The sequence below is a fragment of the Trifolium pratense genome, linkage group LG4 (assembly GCF_020283565.1).
Source record: "Trifolium pratense cultivar HEN17-A07 linkage group LG4, ARS_RC_1.1, whole genome shotgun sequence".
In the NCBI taxonomy this organism is placed as follows: Eukaryota; Viridiplantae; Streptophyta; class Magnoliopsida; order Fabales; family Fabaceae; genus Trifolium; species Trifolium pratense.
In genome coordinates, this window is record NC_060062.1 from 24,206,618 (window position 1) to 24,226,522 (window position 19,905).

Below are 19,905 nucleotides of genomic sequence, written 5' to 3' on the forward strand. Positions count from 1 at the left end.
ACCTAATTGTCCCAAAACAATGTCTTCTTAATTTAAGGAGTTAAGATTCGAACTCACGAACTCAATACAATGATTAGTTTATCTAGTGTAGTGTGATGAATGATCAGCTGAATGTAGTTCATCTTTAATTATGGAACAAAATATATGATTAATATAGTCATGAAAGTGTTGGGTCATCACGAGGGGACAGCCGGGGATCATCCACATTTGGGCTTAAGAACAACTCTACAAGTGAGTTGGACACCACACTCTTACCCAAAACCTTAAGGTGTTAGGTTTATGGGTCATGTCACTTATAAAGTGTTCAACCTCCACTTTTCTAAGCAATGTGGGACTTAACCACTCACACTTGCCACAACAATCTCCCCCTCAAGTGTGAGTCCATTCACTCTTGGATATGCTCCCCCTCAAGCGGAAGCTTTCTTCATCCTACACTTGTACCGCCGTAAGCCACACTGCTCCACGGGACTCGCCGCCTGACCACCTTTGTCAGGAAGACTTTCGATACAAGGAGCCAGTTCAACCCTTCGTCGAACCATCGGCTCTGATACCACTGTTGGGTCATCACGAGGGGACAGCCGGGGATCATCCACATTTGGGCTTAAGAACAACTCTACAAGTGAGTTGGACACCACACTCTTACCCAAAACCTTAAGGTGTTAGGTTTATGGGTCATGTCACTTATAAAGTGTTCAACCTCCACTTTTCTAAGCAATGTGGGACTTAACCACTCACACTTGCCACAACAGAAAGGACGTACATATTTAAATGACATCAGCGTGTCTCTATGAGTTTATTTCAGTTGGTAGGAACATCATATTACATATATATAGAGGCCGACCTTATAATTCCATACACTCCACTAATTCAACTTAAAATGAAATTTCTAACAACTAAACTATTTGACAAAACAAAAATACAAAAAAATAAAGGACATCAGTACAGTATGAACATAATTTAAAGGCTAACAGTACTGCAAATGTAACATAAATGATCAAATATTCAATTAGGATCAAGAAAAAAAAAAGCTTTAAAGGACCGACCCAAATAAAGGGTTAAGCATAAAGGACCACATAGGTGATTTTTCCTATATTAAATAGTTACATGCAAAATGCATTCATCGGTCCTTTATATTTTATGTTTGTAAAATATAGATCCTTTAAGCTCTTCTCTAATTCTTTTTTTTGCTAATGCCAAGTTTCGAACCAAGTACCTCTAGATTGCAAAGTAACTCCTCAACCAAAGGACTACCTCAGAAATAGGCAGCTCTTCTCTAATTCTGTTATTACTAAATTTTGAGACTAGAATATTGGAAAGTGATTTTATTTTTATGTTATTAATTTATTTTTATTGGATATAAATTAATTTATTGTTTATTTGTGACAACAATTTGAACATAATAATATATAGATAGCAACTAAATATATGAAATATCCCATCCCAATTAATTTAAAGGGAATGAATGGATCATCTATAAGCTGCAAAAAGTTTAGGGATTAAATAATTTGAAACTATGCGGTTTGTCTTCTCAGTAGGATGAAAAGCATCCCAAAACACATATTTGTTTGCATCTTTGCATGTAAGTGGACTCTTATCACTGCATAAGTAGCTTAACTCAATTGTTCCAGTTGAACAACATGCCTTCTCTACCACCTCAAATCCTGCAAAATATATTTTGTCCATATTGTTAATGCCATAATTTTTATGTCTTAATTGTACTAATTTCAAACCCAAATTAAACTAACTATACATACAATAATTTCATATAATAACCTAGTACAATTTAGAGCAACAAGAAAATTTGTATAAAATTACTTTTGGTTTGACAATATTATAAAGGTTACTTGCATTGTGACGATAACTTCTATATATGGACCAATCGTCCGAAACTCTTAATATAACAGACGTTATAAAAAATGGGTCGGGCTAATGGGTCATGTGTTTGGGAGGATTGAGCCTAAAAAAACATAGCCCAAATGAAATCGGATTTTTTTGGTCCAAGCTCATGTAGCTCAAATGAAAATTGGACTGCGCCGGGCTAGCCCATTGGGTTTTGGGCCGATCCAATATCGAAAAAATTATGTCATTTTTGTAAAAATAATATGAATTAAAAACAAAAAATTATCATCTAATTAAAAAGTTATTATAAAAAACATAGTTAAATGTGTAAGCATAATAATTAGGGTCATATTTACCTAAAACTTTTTTTTATTTACTTACCTAAACTCTTTTAAAAATTAAGTTTATAATTTATTAATTTGATTTAATTTCTTATAAGAATCAAACTTGAGTTTAATTGATATTTAGTGCTGATGTAAAAATTATTTACACTTGCATACAATTATATCTCAATAAAATTGATAATTAAGAGAAACTAATACATCAAAGTCATGTAAAAAAAAGATCGTATAAATGAGAAAAAAGTAAAATGAATTGGGTCGGGTCATCCTATTAGTCCACATGATCCATACAAGCTGAATCGGACTCATAAATATGTAGCCCAATAATAATTAGATCGGACCAGAATAACCCAAATAATTTATTTGGCCCACCGAGTTGGACCAGCCTATTTCACAGCTCTACGCATAATGTCCTCCTTTGTTGCAACATTTGAGACAATGATATGTTGGGTGTTAATTTGCTTCAAAATAAAAGAAAACAAATATTTATGCCTCAGTACTCAACTCATAGTTATTTTCCTTTGTATTTGTCAAACTAATAACAACTTGGTCACCGTGTGTTAGTTAGTTGTGAGGACGAAAAATGTTGTGAAATTTTACTTCTTGAGAGTAAGATTAGTTATCGTTTATGTTTTGAGCAATTTTTTTTATAAGCAAATTGTTAGTATATTATAATGTTATGTTAGTTTTTCTTCTTGTCAGGACTTGAACCATGTACCTCCAACTTCTTAACCCTTAGTTCAACTAACTTAAACAAATTGAGCTACGTACCATCCCACCCCTTTTTAGCAATTTTTTGATATTAATCCATGATGGACCACCTGTCCACCATAAAACTTACCTTCTCGCTAGTAACCATATATTATAAATTTAATTTATATACGTTGTTAGTGTAAAATTATTTTAATACATCATGTAATGTATTTTAAAACACATAATGTGTTCATTCATTAAATGATATGGTTACACATTATTAGGTGCATATGCAAAATAATTTTACCAATTAAAATTAAATATTTTTTTGGTTACATTACTATGATACCACTACACCAGATGCGCTTTCCTCAATTAAAATTAAATATTATATATATATAATTAGTTTTTTTAAAATGTAATAAATCCTTGAGTTAAATCCCTAAAAGGATAAGAGGACCAAAACAATTTGAATGAAGAATTAAATCCCTAAAAACCCAAGGCAGGGATGGTAGTTCTCAAGGCCAAGGAGGACCACGAGCTTAAGTGTAGGGCATGCCTACCTCGTGAAAAAGACAATTATTTATTTATTTATTTATTTATTTATTTTTAGACAATGAACAAGACAGTAATTTGAAAGCTACATGTGAATTATTGAACAAATCCGAGGCTATCAAATGTTACACCAACTTCTCTGCAGAAATCTAAATTTGTTGGCTCATTTTCCCTAAAATTTGGAGAGTATAAAGTGTTGGAATATTTTATAATATTCCAATAATATTATGTGGGCAAATATCTTTATATATAATTATATTAGCTATTTATCAATTAGGAACCTTAATTGATTAAGTGATCAAATAAAGTAAAAGGCTAATTAGATTTCTATTTAGAATTAATTAATTAAATGGATATGAGCTCAATATGAGTGGATGTCAGGATGACCCATTTCGGAATAATGGGAACCCTAATTGGCCATCACACTATATATAGGCTATGGTCCCCAATATACCGGACACACTGCATATTGACTCTTCTCCCCATCAAAAGAGTCCTAAAGGCATAAGGAGTCCTGGTTGAGGAAGAACCACAAGCCAACGGATGCTCGTCGTCCGTCTCTCTCTTTGTGTTTCAGGATTACAACGGTTAATTCATCTAATGGATTCGTCATCCAGGTATTCCTATTACTATGATCTTTGATAAATCAACATGTCGTAGATCCTGTTTTATATACATGCTTGTGTTTATTTGGCTTCCGCACTAAAGAAAGATTATAGATTTAATCTTTGTTATTAAGAGCATGTATATGATTAAATTATTAAGTTAATTCTAACAATTGGTATCAGAGCGGGTCTTCATGTTTGATTTATTGGGATTACTCAAAGTATTGGTTTGAATTTGGTAATATAATGTTTCGGTGGCTTTATATATATTTGGGCGATCATAAACTTATTTGTTATTCATACACAGATTTATATAGTTTACTGCGATACACCATTTAATAGGGATTGCAGTGATTTTTCTTTGATTACTTATTATATTTTTAACAAGTAAAATCAAAATCAATGGGCTGTGTGTTGATAATTTGAAAGAATTAATGCTTTCTAATTTTCTTTTGCTGGAAACGTATGTGTATCAGTGCATGTGTATCATGATTTGTTATATTGTATGTATGCACATAAAAACACATGTTATAATGTTTCTGGATTTTTTATTCAGTTGGCATATGAATACGGAATTTGAACCGGTAATTAAGGATCATTATATAATTATGCAAATTAAGAAAATTAAGGCTAGTGGAACGTTCATTCGGTTTTGGAACGTGATATTGCCTTTGCTTCATTCTGGTTCATCGTTAAAATCAATTCTTTCAATTTAATTTTTCTATAAAGTTGCTATTATTATAGCAAATAAAGATTTAGAGTTGATTTGATTTATTCTAAAAATAAAATTAAAGTTTCCAATGTTTAGTTTTCAAACCACAGTTTCTTATATTGTTATAATATATGGCCATTGTTATAAGAAATAAGGTTTTGGGACTTGCAGCATACAAAGTACAAACGATGTATTCACCTAAAATCAATCATATAGATTGACTTTATCACTAATTTTGTTTTGATCACATATTTTTTGGGGTCCAAATACAAACGTGACCATCATGATTTCATTAGTGATTTTGGTGAATTTTTTAATCAAATCAAATACTTCGGTTTGAATTATGTATCAAGCTTGCTATATATAGTTATACGGTTTGAATTAAATATAAGGATTCAAAATTATAAATCGATTCACATTAGTTTTGTTCTTAAAGTTGTATTTTGAGAAATAAGGTATATAAAGATTTGGTAAATATATATATTTGATTATATGTATTTTTTTTTTTTAAAAAAAAAAAATAAAATAAAATAAAATAAAATAAAATCAATTGCCGTTAAATAGCAATTAATAAGGATTCTCAAAATATTTTGATCATATTTGATATGCACAGAAATTAAAGCTTTGATTCTTTGAAATTTTGGGAAAATATAGATTCTATAATTATTTGTTTATTTATAGAATATAAAGTTTTGGTTTCCTTCTGTTTTGGAAAACACAAGTATAGAATTTTCATTCATTTATTTAAAGAATCATTTAGTATATGTGAATCAATTGTAGCATGAATATTTTTGGTATATATAAGGATTTAATTTTAATTGAAATTAAATATTTGGTTTATAGCATGATTATGATGTTTAAGTTTATTATTATTAAGCTTCCACAATAATTTTTCTTTTATCATGCTCTTCGGATATATTTCATGCTAATTTAATTTGCTTGTGAGTCTGTTCTCACGTTAAGGGATGTCAATTAATCTTATGATTATCAGGTGGCATCATAAAGAAATATGGTCTACATTTTGTGGGTAGTACCTTGTAAATTTAAGACTTTCCCATTTGATTTAATAAATTGTCAGGTGATTTTGAATGAGTTGGTTGAAACAACAAGTTGCAAAAGTAACCTCTGTTGCGTAGATTTGATTCAATTAGAATCACATAAGGATGTATAAAATTATTCATACAAACTATTTTGGTCTACCAAAAGGTAGACACAGTTCGGTCGAATAATTACATACATATATATTCAATTTATTAAATTGTCTAGTAATTTTGATTGAGTTTGTCGAAGCAAAAAGTTGCATAAAGCAACCTCCGGTGCGTAGACTAGATTCAATTGAAATTATAAAGGGTGTAGTATGAGATTATTCATGCGAGCTGTTACGGTCGGCCAAAAGGAAGACGTGCAGTTTGGCCGAATAATTACATACCTGTGATGGTAAATGTGTGGTGATTATAAAGTTATTTACCATGTGGATAATAGGATGCCAAAAGGTGACTATTATCTGACAGGACTTATTACCAACATTTGATCATTACGTTGAGAGTACCGCTTGCAGTTAATTCTTACAATCAAAGATTGGGGATTGATGGTGCGTTTGGTATCTTGTTTGTCTTATAATTTACAAATAAAGTTGAGTATGTCTATATCATAATTTATTGATGTGCCTAATAAAGACGTGTTAGTGTAAATCCATATAAGTATTTAGTGGATTGCATTCACACTTATAACGGTAAACATGTGACGATTATAAGGATTTATTATTTTTTAATATTGATCGTCAGTGTTTGATTATTGTCATGAAATACCACTAGCAATTGATGTTGTTTTTTAAGGGCTTAACATCAATGGTGCATTAGGTATTTTGGTGAGTAATTTTTTAGTTCTCTATAAACTAATATAGTTTATGTATCTGCAAAATCATGTTAGAATTTTAAATTTTTAAAATTCTAGCGCTTAGAAATAAAGGAAGAATATTGTGTTCTTGGATCTAAACTTATGTCAAGATGGAGAAACTCAAATTCTCTCACTATTTGGTAACTTTAAAGTGAGACTCAAGTATAAAAGGCGAGTATACTCCGAATGATATAGGTCATGATCATAAAGTTTTGAATCCCAGAGACATTTGAGGTATTATTTAAGATGACACAATTTTTTGTCATATTTTCTTTGCTTAAATTAAAGTGCTTCTAAAGCAATAAAGCGAAAAATAAGCTCTTGTCGGAGAGATAATATTTCATTCGGATTATTAAGCAAAGAAAATCTCAAGAGCACATTAGGTAACTATTTAATCTTGATAAAGCGATATAATTTTGACAATCAAGTTACTTTGTCAAAATTTTAGCATATAGTGTTCTATTTGCACAATTAGTCTTATAACTATTAAAGTTAGAAATGATTCTTTAATAGAATCATTTCATAAAGTGTGCAATAAAGAAACAGTTGAAACAAGAGAAAATAAAATAGTGCTCATTATGTAAATACCTCAAAGGATAAAGGCAAATAAAGAATAATAAGAAAATTTGATCTAAACTGACAAATTTCCAATGATGTTGAAAGACACATCAATCTGGCGAGGAAATAAGTCGGTGAAGATTGATGGTTTTTCAACTATTTGTTAGATTTTGTTATTAAGTTATATTTGTATTTAAGAGAAAATTTGGTGAATCATCATGTGAATTAAGTTTTGTTTTAATGTTATAAATTCTTTATTATTATTTTAAACTAGAGATTCAATTTGTTTTTTAAATACAAATATTATTATAGTCAATTCAGTTATGACTTGTGACAATCTAAAATTGTTGAAAATTTTGAGAAATATAAACTTTGGTCCCATGTTAATGAACATTATGAGACGGAAATTGCAAAGTCTCTTGAAGATATTGAGTTTGGGGGAGAGATATGGTAAAAGAACAAAATTGAGTGATGAAGAATTGATTCTAAATCAATTCATATAGTTACTATTTATATAGTAAATTTGGGTTCTCATAAGGATATTAGTGTTCTTTCTCTCAATTAAGTTAAGAGATTAATTCATGAAGATCAAACTCAATACCTTCAAGAATTAAAGTATGAAGTGTCATAAAGTATTGACTGAAAAGAGAATTCGTGTTCGTTTTGTTTTGAAAACTCTATTAGGACAGTCACGACACTTGTTACTTATTATAGTTTTTGAAGCTAAATAAGATGAATATCAAGATAGTGTTTCTTAATGACAACATTAAGAAAAACAATAAAGTGCAATCAGATGAAACTTTATGTCAACAGACACAAAGTAGATAATGTGCAAACAAAATAAATTCATTTATTTGTTAAGAAAGTTGTCTCATTATTGATACCACAAAAGTCTCATAAGGTGATTGTCTCATTTGGTTTTGAGATGTATATTATGGAGAATTGTGGGTTATACAGGTTCAGTGGGAGTATGTTTATATTCTAAATTTAATGTGTCGAATTTATTTCATTTAGTCAATAATGATATATGATTATTGTGCAAAATCAAGAAATCACTAACAAAAGTTTAGTGACAAAAGATCTTGGGCACATCTCTTTTGTATTAGGCATTTTGATACTTAGATATTATTCTCAATGTATCATTTGGGTATAACAAAAGAGTCGTATCAATAAAGTTGAAATTAAATTCGACATGAAAGTCAATAAACTAAGGAATTGCCTTAATTATAAAGGGAGACTATCTAGTCTCAATCATTGTTCAAAAGAAAAATTTGGAAATTTAGAAAATAAAGTATTTTCATATATGCTTCAGCTTTGAGAAACTTATGTACGATCTTACTTATACGCATCCGGAAATAGTGTATATAATAAGATCATTTGGCAGATACTTGAGCAATTCAAAATTTGAATTGTTAAAATGAGGCAACCACAAAGATTGTTATAGAGAACAATAATTTGTGCTCACATATCGGAGATCTAACAATTTGGAGATCATCAAGATGTTTGACTCTGATCCTTTTAGAATGTCTATATTTAATGGACATTCTAACTCAAGAAATGACTATTGGTATTTATGTCACTTGGTTGCATAAAGTAAAAGGTTTTGAAAGACAAATTAAGTTATATTGTGACATAAATTAGTCGGACAATGTTGTTGTTGAATGATAGAACATATAAAGATAAAGTTTATGCTAGCTGACTCACTAATCAAAGACGTGACACCTAAGGTCTTTCATATTATTTTTGTCACTAAGGATGTCTTGGATTAGTGGGAGTCTCTAATTTGTTATGTTCTAACTTTGGTATTGATAAAGATACATGTTTTGTTAAGGTTTTCTGCAGAAATAAAGTTTGAGGTTATTATTGTTATAACCGGTTATGTATCTTTGGTGCAAATATTAAATTTGCAAACTTCAGTTTGATCTCACTAAAGTTTTCAGTTGGACCAGTTGGAAATAGGCATGATTTAGAGATCACATTGCATGAAATTTCCATGCCACTCATCCATATCAGATCTATGTCGTCAAGTACATTGATGTGGTGGTCGTCGGGGTTCCGTCACGTTATACGTCAGTGACGACAGCCGCGGTGGTCCCATTATTGGTGTATGAGATGGACCAGATTGTAAGGTTGAAATCTAAAGATAAATAGCATTCGGATGCGCGCCTAAGGAACAATGATATAATTATAACGATATGTAGCCCAAGTGGGAGATTGTTGGAATATTTTATAATATTCCAATAATATTATGTGGGCAAATATCTTTATATATAATTATATTAGCTATTTATCAATTAGGAACCTTAATTGATTAAGTGATCAAATAAAGTAAAAGGCTAATTAGATTTCTATTTAGAATTAATTAATTAAATGGATATGAGCTCAATATGAGTGGATGTCAGGATGACCCATTTCGGAATAATGGGAACCCTAATTGGCCATCACACTATATATAGGCTATGGTCCCCAATATACCGGACACACTGCATATTGACTCTTCTCCCCATCAAAAGAGTCCTAAAGGCATAAGGAGTCCTGGTTGAGGAAGAACCACAAGCCAACGGATGCTCGTCGTCCGTCTCTCTCTTTGTGTTTCAGGATTACAACGGTTAATTCATCTAATGGATTCGTCATCCAGGTATTCCTATTACTATGATCTTTGATAAATCAACATGTCGTAGATCCTGTTTTATATACATGCTTGTGTTTATTTGGCTTCCGCACTAAAGAAAGATTATAGATTTAATCTTTGTTATTAAGAGCATGTATATGATTAAATTATTAAGTTAATTCTAACATAAAGACCAAAAATATATTGCATATAAAAATTAAATCATAATAAACACAAATTCGAGAATGGTAACTATGGACCAATATTCCAAAATGTTCAAAATTCTAAGAACGATGTATTAGACTAACATCAATTAGATCACCATCTTAGTCTAAAAGATAAATAAAATTGTGAATTTTAAAATGCAAGAGTTGTGGATTGAACCCGTGATCAAATTTCTTAAAACTTTGCCCAATTCATTATTAGTATTGGATAAACATATCAATTGAGGTTATATACCTAGCAAACTCCATAAGAAAAAAAAAACTCCCGATAAGTTTTGTGGTCTTTGCAACTCCCGATAGTGTTTCTTAAAAATGATAGAGTGAGTCTTTGCAACTCTTTATAAAAACTGCATAGAGAGTAGGGATGTATATGAGTTCGGTAAATTTGATCAATTCAGTTAAATTAACCCAATCCAACTCAAAAAATTTGGTTAGACAAGGTCATCGGATAATTATGGATTCTAAAATGAAAAAATCATAAAAAAAAAATATATTAAATTTCGGATGCTAAAATAAATTTCACATTTTCAACGCATTCTATGATAATTTCATTAGAATTTCTCCTCGTATTTGTTTCATATTTAAAAGTAGTGATGCATTCTTTAAAAATAGTGAAAATAAGTTATTTTTTTGAAAAAATATGATGATATAATTAACATTTTATGATGCTAAACTAGTGAATATATGTTATTCTATTGTTTTTTAAAAAAATCTAAAGGTTAAATTATTTTTATGAAAAAATATGTTGATTCGTTATTTAGTCATTTAATATTATAAAAATAATATTAATTCATTTTTTGGCTAACCAACTTATCCACCCAACCCGAAAATTGGTTTTTTTCAACCTGGCACGGTGGTTAATTTATTGGACCCAATCCAAAGTACAACTATACAGTTAAGATTTTGGTTTTGACCAAACCCAGCTCAATTTGATCTATGTACATCCATAATAGAGAGTATTTTTCAATATGATATTGGGTTTGGTATCTTTCAATAAAATTTCACCTTTAGAATAAAAAGTAGTATTTATATAGATTTGATTGATATGATTTATTTATCTTTTTGTGAGGTAGTCTAGTATGAATATATAGAAATTTCATATTTAAGGTGGATAAATAAAGTGTCTAGAGTTTGAATTTCTGTGATGTCTTTTACGAATTGAGCAATACTCATGGAATATCCTAATACTACAAATGAGGGTAAATAAAGAAAACATACCATAGTAGGAAGGTCTTGTAAAGATATCATTGGCAATATCATAAGCATTTAACGACAAGGCCTTCAATTGTGGGAGCTCCTTATTTACCTTTGATATCATATTCTCCAATTTGGCATTAAATCCTAAAGCCACGTTGTTGTATTTTTCATTGCAATCATGGTCACCTAAAATATTTATAGTCCTCTCTAATGGGACACACCCAATAGGAACAAGACCAGCTATGGATAATTTCCTAGCACCAAGTGAATATATTTTCCTAACAAAATTCTCAGCAATATCCACTAGAAAATCTTGATATTGTGATTCAGTGAAATGAAGTCGTCTTGTTGGGAAAATATAGTAATTTTCTAGGAAATCATTGGTTCCTAAGCTTATTACGTATAATGCTTCACTTATTATATAATTTGCCTTCTCTTTACCAACATGGATTCTCAATTTTTCTTGATACTCCTTGAAGTACTCTACCTCCTTCCATAGTGGTATCACATTCTGTGAAAATGATGACAACCCATGTTAATTAAATTAATTATTCGTTATAATATTATTCACCACTTGTATAATATACACTACTTGTATAGTATTATGCTTGTGCATGTTAGACAAAACCTATATATTTTATAGAAGATAACCATTGTTATTTTTTTTTTTTCTATATTGGAGAAACTTAACTCGATAAAATAAGCATAATAAAAATTACAGAAGTAGTTTAAATAAGGTACGATATCATCATTAATGTTTTTTTTTTTTTTTTTTACCATTTGGAGGAAAGATGCATTTTTCCATAGACACATGATTTAGACATATGATTTAGGCATACATTCATCAAAATAAGGTACGATATCAATCATTAATTTTTTTTTTTTTTTTTACCATTTGGAGGAAAGATGCATTCTTCCATAGACACATGATTTAGACACATGATTTAGGCATACATTCACAAATCAAAATAAGGTACGATATCAATCATTAATTTTTTATTTTTTTACCATTTGGAGGAAAGATGCATTCTTCCATAGGCACATGATTTAGGCATGCACTCACAAATCAAAATAATTAAAACAAAAATAAAATAGTGACATCAATTAATATTATTTTAATCATTTTATCTTTAATTTTTTTTTCTTATGTGAATGTGTCTAAAAAAAATTTGTTTAGGCGTGTGCCTATACAACAAGTATTTCTCTTGGAGCAAAATGTAGTAGTTGTATAAATAAATATGACGCAATTGTAGAAGCCATTTATTATTAGCACACGTATACCTTATTTCTTCTGTTTCTAACCACTTTTAATTTGTTGTTTATAAACCGTTTGCATACCGTTAATTTATGTCCTCCAATATGTTTTATTCTATTTATTTTTTAAAAAAATATATATTTAGGATGTTGTAGCGGTACGATCTGCACCCCATTTACTTAAAAAAAAAAATATTTAAGAAAAACCATTAAAAATGCTCTTAGATTAATTTGAGAGATCAGTTTTTTTTAAAATTATATTATATTTAAAACATAATAGAAATATTAATTTAAGTTAATATTTAATGTGATGGCATTGAAAAGGAAATTGTCCTATCACATACTTAAATTGCTTTTAAATAATGTTGTCTCTCAACAATACGGATATGAATTCCCTGCGGTCAAAAAGTGACTGCAGGTGAATCTCAGCCATTAGATCTGATCCATACATTTTGATATATTCAATAACAATATATCTGGATCATTTGATTTCAATCAAATGGTGCATAATAAACCGAATGCATGAATGCACCATTTTCTGACTGTGTCGAATCCACATCCCAACAATACACATGGTAATGGTATCACTTTGTCATGTCTAAAGGTGTCACTGGCTCATCTCCATTTGTTTTCATGAATAAGCTCTTTATTTTCCTTCTTAATTAAACAACCAAACTTGTATTATTGCTCATCGTCAATGAGTGAATTCTCATCACATATATTAGCTCATTTTTCTCAATTTTCCTCAATACAAGTTAGGTAGAGAAAGATATTAAAGTAATTTGGTTGAGAAACATTATGTTTCAAACATAAGGAGACAGATGGATTACCTAAAAAAAAAAAAGATAAATGAGTTCTTCTTCTTTTTTTTCGGCAAATATCACTGATGATTGTTAGGTGCAGTCTAATATGAACTCGGTTTAAATTTATTTTTTATTAAAAATATTTGAGAGCTTAATTAACTCGTTTTTATTTATTTATTTAGTTATTTATTTAATGGAGACATGTTGATAATTTAATTAGTTTATTCCTTTTTACAAGACTCTTTACACATTTTTATTAACTGTATTAAATATCACATTATCAACATACATATATATGTACCAAAAAAAAAAACATTACCAACGTACATTTAATTATATAATTACATTTTTTAAAATAAATATTACTTGAAAAACTGTTTTTGACAACTTTGGAACAATTTGGTTTTCCCGCTTTTTATTATATATTGAACAAAAATAATAGAGAGAAAAAGTGGAAAGAGAATAAAAATATAATGTCAATAATAAATAAAAAATTGTCAAAAAGTAGCTGTTGAAATAATTTTTTTTTTTAAATTGGTATTACACATAAAGTGATTCAACCCATTTAAGTTTCATTTCAATAGAATATTTACTTAAACGTGTCTCAGTATACGACTTATATTTAGTCATCTTGTGTTTGGGACTTTGGGATTCAATAATTCCTTGAATACAAGTGATAACAATGTGAAATTTTATTTAATTTATCACTCGAAATTGTACACCTAAACACAAAATTGACAAAAGAGATGTAAACAAAAAATTACTATTTTTATTTTTTGACAAAAAATTACTTTATTTTTAAAGACTAAAAATATATTTGAACACGTGGTTAAGTAAAACAAACTTACTAGCACATCAGAAGTTGCATTATCATATCCAGTTCCAGCCGAAGCAAAGCAAACACCAGTAACAAAATCATCAATGGTATAAGCAGGATCGAAATATGCCGGTATATTTTTCTTAACACCAAAAGCCTCAGCAATGAAGTCCGTTGGAACACGACCGTTACAAAACCGTCCGGTAGGGCGGCCACCTTCGAAATCACGGCCATAAGGTTTAAAGTTGCTCTTGAGAAGTGTTGCTATCTTGTTGTTGTTACCAGAATCAACAGTTGAGTCACCAAACACAATTACTGCTGGTACATGATTTCTAGTCTTGCAAGCCACCATGCTAATTTGTGTTATCAATATTAGCAATGCTATGAATATGCATATAAGCCTCATAATGATTAATGATTGTGTAATTCTTTGATTTTAACTTTTTGGAGAAGCTATTTTGGCTTTTCTATAGAAGCTATATGGAGTATATATATGCTATATAGTAGTTGTTCAAGGTTAGATAAATGTGATTAATGCTCAAAGAAAGTTTGGTTGGGAATTTTTAATGAAAAGTTTGTATGTGGCTTTTAACGTTTCTTTCTGATGTTATGAGATACCAGTTTAATGGAGATACCATAAACAAAACTACATTATATAAATTTTTTAAAAATAACATTATACATGAATTGGTATTTTATATTAATTGCATTATATTTACGCTGTCTTATATATATATATATATATATATATATATATATATATATATATATATATATATATATATATATATATATATATATATATATATATATATATATATATATTACATTAATAAAAAATGTGACATTTTTTTCTTTTCGGTTATTATATTATAGGTATAAAATTTCCATCACCTTTAACAACGATTAATTTTGTCAGATTTTTCAACTGAATTTTTTTCGTACACATATATACAATTAGAAATCGGAAGACACTAGGACTCGACAATGAAGCTTTCCATCGTGCTGTTTTTTATACTTTATAGTGCCACTAGCTTTATAAAATTAAGATTACAAATAAGGTTATAGTGTATCATGTCGTAGAATGGAAGAGTTTAGTCTACCATAGGGCACCAAATGATCATCTATGAAGAGGAATTATTTTTTTTATTTACAATGTTGGCAATAAAGATCAAATCTAAGACTCATACATACTATTCAAATTCTTCACCACTAGACCAAACCTAATAGTTTTATGAAGAGGAAGTTTTGCACACTATCTTGCAACTCTCAAGGATGATCTATATTGGCCAAAACTTTCTGGCTAATATGACTAATACATGCGTGTGAATTTTAGTAGTATTATTATTATTATTTCGTCTACACATTAAACATTACAATGATATTTTACATAAAAATCATATGTCTGTCTAATATGTAACCAAAAAAATATGTCTGTCCAACAAAGTTGAAATTTCTATTCATACCTTTATGTCTAGATTTTTTTAATTTATAAAAAAAATAATCATATATATATATATATATATAAGTTTTAGCAATTTTTTTTTTACTAATAGTGCTTTTTTTTGGGTACATACTAATAGTGCTTTAGTTCTAAGGTATATAGAAACTTTTAAGGCTTAAAAATATTTATAAAAGTATTTACATTTATTTTCTTCTAAGAGCACTAATTAACGAGACTCAAACCTATTATCTGTTGTAATTTTAGAGATATTTTTTATTTCAAAAGTTAATTACAATTTATCCCATATGCTAGTTGCTCAAAGTGTAACCGTTTGTTTTCATTAGTAATCAACACATTGTCCCCATGCCATGAATATTATCAGTAACATCTCTGTTCACAAATAAATATTGTAACTTCCAACCATATTTTCTTCTTGAATGATACTGCTATGGCCAAGAATGAATTCACCTCCTAAGAAGAAACCCACGCATCAGAACAATATATCATTCTATTGTTCATAAAATTGAGTCTTCCGGTATTACTTTGCCAACACTCAGTGAATTCAAATTGTTCTGTCACCTTTGGTATGATTCATACCGAAAAAAAAAAATCTATCAAATCCTGGGAGATTTGCATTATGAGGCAGATAAATTCTTACCAACTTTATACAATGATCAACTATATTTACCAACTAAATGTTGGGGAGCCCGGGAAAATTTGGGAGAAACAATGGGCTAATGCTCTAGGACCACAAGAGAGAAAAACACCACATCTCTACCCAAAACCTTAAGGCATTAGCTTAATGAGTCACCTCTCTTATAAATCCAACATTCTTCCCATACATAGTCGATGTGAGACTTAACCACTCATACTTAAAACCCAATATTATTATCCCCCCAATTGTGAGTTTTTCCACATCCTATATTTGATCCAATAACATAATCCATTCCCGGTCCCCCATCAAGCCGAACTACGACTCTGATACCACTTGTTGGGAAATAACAACAATAAAGAAGAAAATAAACACAATCAAAACACAAGCATATAATGTGGAAACTCCAAAACCGGACAAAAAACCACAACAGTTGTCTAAACCGACAACTAGAAAATAGTAATCACTATGTGAAAATTGTTATAATACATAGACTTCTTTCACTCTCGCTCAAATCCTCCAATACAACCACACTCTCAACAAGAGAGGGAGACATCACATCTCCACCTAAAACCTTAAGACATTAGGTTAATATGAGTTATCTCCCTTATAAATTCAACATTCTTTCCACACATATATAGTCTCGATATGGGACTTAACCACTCACACTTGAAACTCAACACTAAAATCATCTATATCCCTATCTCACAACACAAAATAAAAATATCTAAATCAACTGTTCAAAAATTTCTCAAGAATAACAAGTGCACCAATTTTTGTTGTTGGGAAATCGTGAGACATTATATATAGAAAATAATAAACATTTTTTTTAAATTAAATAAATCATTTAATAAATAAATATAAATTAAACTCGTGGTTTATTTTTGTAAATGAAACAAAAAAAAAATTAAAAATTCCCAATTACTTAGATTCAGAAAAACCATATATATACGTACTAAACCCTTTTTCAAAACTCAAAGTAGATTCTCAACAACTAATTTCTCTATGCATTAAGAACATGAGAATGATGGATCCCGGTTATTGTTGGTTGGAGAGATTAGGCATTAGTGGCTATCAATTCCATAAGCATCATTACTATTAAACCTACTTAGGTTGGTGCATTGATATTGACTTGGGACCTGGGAGTGTGCTCCTCTTGAGGTCTGAGATTCGATTCTCTCTGGTGCCAATTTGGGTGGGCTAATTTAGCTTCTTCAAAAAAGCATAAAAGGTGCATGGATATGTCAATTCCAAACGCACCATTAAGCTGGGTTTCAAATGATAAATTCATAAAGTGCTCTAAAGTTTGGTTGAATATGTGAATCGTTAGTTGATTCAGTGATGATTGACACTGAACTTAGAAGGGAGGACCACGGTTCGATATTCCGCAACTGCGATCGGGAGCTGAAACCACTTGATGTCACAACTAATCCCCGGATCAGATTAGGCGGTCCAGTGGACCTGATACTTGATGAGGAAAACAAAAAAAAATTGGTTGAATATTGCTTCTGTTTCTTTATAAGTGTCTTTTTAGCACTGCACATATGTCAATGCATAACTTTGATCACTAATATCTTTAATTATCTATTATTAAAAAAAATAAGAATTTTATTATTTTGAAAATATTTCGTTGAGACAAATTGAACAATATCTTTTTTGCTAACATTTGATTTTATATATTAATAAAATTTAAAGTAGCTTATGTGAATAGTTTACAGTGATTTAAAATGACACTTAAAAATGAATGAATGGAGTAATATCTTATAGGTAAAATTTAATAAAATATTTTGAACTTATTTTAAAATAAATAAATTAATATAAAAATATAATATGATTGTAAACACTAAAATTTTCGGCATCTACCGAAAGAGATATAAACTCTAAATACCAGAATGTTATATAATTACAAAATACCTAACATAATTAAACGGACATTTAACTTTATAAGTTTTATTTATTTCGTCTCAAAATAATTGTCACAATTTGACTATCATACATATCAATATTTAACTTTAACTATTTTAAAACAGAGGATTTAATTTACCTTCATTTTAAAATGATTGTTGTTTATTTTCATGAATATAAAGTTGAGTTTAGTAGAAGGAAATTAATTCTCGCAAATTGGTAAATTATAAGGTTCAAATTTAGAGTGAGAGGCGTGTTTATATTTATATTTAATGTTCGAGTGTAGTGGCTAAAATCGCATTATCTCTTGTAGAAAGAGTTTATGAAAACGTAAAATGCTTTCTACACTTAATAATATATTTTACGGAGATATAAAATTCTATTTATTTTCCCATTTTACGGAGATATTTAGCCTCAGCAAAATGTTTTGCGGAAATTACCAAAACTAGTACACTTGGCTTGAAACTTGTCCTAACTATATTTCTGTGCACCACATGTAGGGGTGGCAAGTGGGCCGGTCCATCCCATTTTGGCCCGCCCTGCTGTTTAAGTCCGTCAAAAAGTGGGGCGGGACGGATCAATTTAGGTGTCCGAGTTCAAAATTCTATCCCGTCCCATTTATTGGCGGCCGACCCGCCAAACAGTTTTTTTATATTTTGATTTACTACGTAATTCACAAAATTATTAATCTTTACCAAATAGGCTACTAAAAATATTTTTTAACAACGCATAGTAGAACTTCAACAGGTTTTAATGTCAATGTCATATTCTTCAACAAAATAAACAAAACAACTTAACTATAACATATAAAACTGAAAACAAATACACATTAAAACACCAAAATAATGCACTTGGTTCAAAAGCAAGAAAACATAGTTTTTTTTACAAAGAAAACATAGTTTTAGAAGTATATGAAATACGTATATTTATATAAAGAAGATGGGAAGAAAAAAAATAGTGGATTGGACTCCTCAATGCACTACCCAATTTTGATTTTAAGTAAAAAAGAAAAAGTCTGCATACAAAACCCGTCCTGCTCTCCATCAATGCCGATTTTTTAAGCGGACTAAGCGGAACAGGCTAACTTAAAGTACCGAGTTGAAAACCTAAGTCCGGCCCGCAAAAAATGACGGGTCAAACGGGTAGGTGCAACGGGCGCGCCCCATTTTACCACCCCTAACCACATGCATATTATATCTTGGCTTGAAACTAATTAATTTCTCCTAACTATATTTCTATACACCACATGCATATTAACGAGGACTAGATTGTGAAATCAAACTACCACTACCCTTCAAGGTATTATATATAATGAGATGCAATAGTAATATACATATGTGTGTGCATATAGCACTCCAATAATATAGGGTTTCCCACTTTCCCCTTTATATGGGTGTGCATAGTGCTCTCCAATAATATTGGATTTCCCACTTTCCACTTTATAATTAGGAAAATGTTAAACAGTGCTCCAAGGACACTGTTTAAGGATACATATATAATAATATTGCATCGAAACTTGTACAGTCAATTCCTAAAAAATATTATTTTTAATTTAATTTTTTATTTTATTTTTGATTTCCTTAACCAGTACCTCGGAGACACTGGTTAGCATGACCCTTATAATTATTGATTGATTTTTGAAGTGGAAGGAATTGAATTAGCAACAAAATAACTTAACAATGATTTCCACTTTTAGTTTATAATTAGTGTCATATTAAAAAAGAAATGAAAGACAAAATTAATGTTAAAATATATATTTTTTTATATTTTTAAGGTACGTATTAAATACATGTGCTTTA

The 19,905-nt window shown here is 29.7% G+C and overlaps 1 protein-coding gene across 1 annotated transcript; it reads right to left on the bottom strand.

Moving 5' to 3' along the window:
* Positions 1-1,424: 1,424 nt before the first annotated feature.
* LOC123882312 (GDSL esterase/lipase At2g42990-like) lies at positions 1,425-14,685 on the bottom strand. The gene is made up of 3 exons (XM_045931153.1): positions 14,137-14,685; positions 11,253-11,742; positions 1,425-1,661 (listed from the first exon to the last, which is right to left on the bottom strand). Exons 1-3 carry the CDS (start codon positions 14,509-14,511, stop codon positions 1,468-1,470), a joined length of 1,059 nt encoding a protein of 352 aa, XP_045787109.1. The 5' UTR covers positions 14,512-14,685; the 3' UTR covers positions 1,425-1,467.
* Between the last annotated feature and the right edge of the window lie 5,220 nt (positions 14,686-19,905).